The sequence below is a fragment of the Cynoglossus semilaevis genome, chromosome 1 (assembly GCF_000523025.1).
Source record: "Cynoglossus semilaevis isolate Cse_v1.0 chromosome 1, Cse_v1.0, whole genome shotgun sequence".
In the NCBI taxonomy this organism is placed as follows: domain Eukaryota; kingdom Metazoa; phylum Chordata; class Actinopteri; order Pleuronectiformes; family Cynoglossidae; genus Cynoglossus; species Cynoglossus semilaevis.
Genome location: NC_024307.1, coordinates 2,556,076 through 2,559,058, shown reverse-complemented (window position 1 = coordinate 2,559,058; position 2,983 = coordinate 2,556,076). Strand labels below are relative to the sequence as shown.

At 43.1% G+C, this 2,983-nt stretch overlaps 1 protein-coding gene across 1 annotated transcript in view; it reads right to left on the bottom strand.

Annotated features, from left to right (window-relative positions):
- The window catches only part of fam167b (family with sequence similarity 167 member B), a 3,648-nt gene extending 1,117 nt beyond the window's left edge, over nt 1–2,531 (bottom strand). The window contains 3 exon segments of the mRNA XM_008316570.3: nt 3–160; nt 1,893–1,959; nt 1,961–2,531. Of these exon segments, the coding sequence (XP_008314792.1) occupies nt 3–160; nt 1,893–1,959; nt 1,961–2,232 (497 nt within the window). The 5' untranslated portion in view covers nt 2,233–2,531.
- Between the last annotated feature and the right edge of the window lie 452 nt (nt 2,532–2,983).

Sequence of the window (2,983 nt, the reverse complement as noted above, 5' to 3'; positions counted from 1 at the left end):
GCAGGTCGGACTCCTCCTCACACTCCTCCAGCTCGTAGGACGCGTCGTCCAGCATCTCTTTGTGGCGGTCGCACACCTGCTCCACTTTCAGACGATGGATCTCCACACGCAAACGGATCAGCTGACGGGCCAGACGGTTGTCCTGTATTTTCATTTCCCTCTGAGGAGGCAGATGGTGAGAGTTGGTGAGAAACCACAGAGAAGAAGTCTGAAGACGGCGTACTTTTATTTTGAAACTCCCATCTGATGTCATAAATATATAACTCCATAACAGGTGATATTATATATCTGGGTTTGACAGCAGGACTGTCAAACCCAATCACTTCAATGGACGGAAATTTAAATCACAGTCTAAGCCAGGGGTGCCAAACATAAGGCCCATGGGCCAAAACCAGCCCACTTGATGAATTTTGAAAGTAAAAAAAAAAGCACTAATGTTTGGTCAAATTATATTTCATTAAATATGAATATTTTCTAATATTCTAATATTCTAATAGACTTGTATGTATTTGCAGGAAAACAGCGGAGGAAAAAACAAAAACAAAAACAAAAAAAACATAAACATATATTTGTTTTTTCCACTTTTTTTTTTCCTGTGCCAGTTTTTCTCTCCTTGAACATTATGGGATTAACTGTTGATACTTCCATTCACTGTGACGCCTTTAGGACGGTCACAAAATGGATATGCATTGTGGGAAATGTAGTTTGTGGGAATTCTGCGATTGATTAGAGATTAAATTTTAAAATATTAAAATTGTAAAATACTCACCTGTAAACATTAGCATTAGAACTTTACAGACTTTTGTTTTAAGAAAACCTGCACGTGTTTCTGGTGGGCCACATAGTATGATGTGGGGGGCCAAATCTGGCTTGCGGGCCTTGAGTTTGACACATGTGCCCTGTTAGGTTGATTAGCAGCGTGACCATACAGTTCCTGGAGCTGGTATTTATTTTCTAACGTAACCTCGTGGGACAGTACGACGTTGTCTTAAAGTCTTAAACGTAGTACTGTTTAGTACACAGGAAAGTACACTCCTGTACTGAGAAAGTAGTAATTAACCTGGTAACAGAGTTCCGTTCAGTTCTTCCTCGTTCCATTTCCTTCTGCACGTCCTGACTTTTGTTTTGTTTGTTTTTTTACTGCTGTTCAAACAATAAAGATCTTTTTTTATTTAAATTTGAACAAACCTGACCAAACCAAAGTGCCTACTCTGATTAGTGGGAAAGAAAAAAAACAAACTGAAAGTTGAACGTGTGCCCAGGTCCAGGATCAGTCAGGATTTATTCACACCTTTGTACTAACAGAGTACTTCCAACAGGGCTATAGGTCAAGAACTTGAAGTATTTCAGCATAATGTGAAAGTAGTGAGGAAAAAATACATCTTTTTTAAATTGAGACAAATATCAGGTTAAATCAAAATGATGTTTTGACTAGATAAAAAAAAACTAGACTAGATTTAAAAACGAGTAAAAAGTGCTTTTTTTTTATTTTAAGGAATTTGGATTTTCAACTGTCTGCAGACAGAAGTACTACAGGGAGAATATCAGTACAGAGGAACCTCGAGATACGGATTTACGCTCGTATCTCGAGGTTGCACTGTATATGAAAACAGAGGCTACATCATAGTTTGGGGCTGTATTTCAGACAGCAGAGTTGGGGGTCCTGGTCCTGGTCAGGACCATGTGCCTGTCAACAGTTCTCTGAAGAATACCGCAGCTCACACTTAGTCAGAATTGAAAGTGTTCCATGAATCACATCCCTGGTTCTGCGGTGAATTCAGCCTCAGCTTTACAACAGTTTCTTCAACTGACTCTTCTGTCTGACATTTTAACTCTTTCAACTTTGTCCTTTTACACCAGTTCTACAGTCAAACAAATAACCCGTCGCTCACCAGCTCGTTTCTCAGGAACTCCAGAGCATCGTCGATGGTATCAAATCCACAGATGTTGCGCACGGCCGGCGGGGTCGGTGCGCAGAGCCACATGTATGGACGCGGGCATGGACGTGGACGTGGACGTGGACGTGGACACGGTGCGTCCGTCTGAATAAGCCGGGCTGCCTGAGGGGAAAGTCTGCTTCCAGGGTCCAGTCTGCAGCCGCTCCTGCCACTCCAGGTAGGACGGCCGGCGGGTCTGGAGCTTCAGCTTCTCTGTCAGGGCTTTGACACTGTCCAGGTCCTCGGGGTTCCCCTCGCAGGACTCGTCTCCAGACTGGTTCTCGTTCAGATCCATCAGTGATCCGTCAGCGAGAGCGGGATCCACGCTGTGTTCCGCGTTCAGCTTCACGGCCGCGGTTTTACTGGAGCAACAAGTCCTCGTTGAACAACAGCCTATAAAACCTCCTCAACATGGACTGACCCGCCCACAACACACACACACACATACACGCACACGCACATACACGCACGCGCCTCGTGTCTTTTTTATGGATCACATATTTGTGTATGTATTAAGTCAACACACTGGATGTCACTGTACAGAAGAGAGCTTTAAATTACATTCAAACTGTTTTGAAAATACTTCACATTTTTTTATTACATGTAAGTAAATAGTAAAGCACTCTTTTATTACCAAATAAGGACAACTACTGATGACGTAAACGACCGAGACATGAATATAAAAGCTGAGAGAGGACGTTAAAGTGTTGCTTCTAATTTCCGTCACTACATTTTAAAGGACCAGTTGTCAGGACAGCACTGGTTGTTGGACCCATGTCGGTCCAAAACCGACTGTACCAGTCGTTACTGCAGACCAGTGATACCGCACCATCGCTGAAGGATCGTTACATTTTCAAACTAAAACCATCTTTTAGACTTTTCTTCTGTTAATATCAGAGTCTGACTGACCTTTGACCTGTTGTTCTGAAACATTGACAGATGATCTTTGAATGAAAACAGTGAAGGGACATGACTGGACTGGTGTCCCGGAGACTGGTACCGGTCCCCAGAACCAGGGGTTGAGGACCCCCTGGAACTCAGGTGAA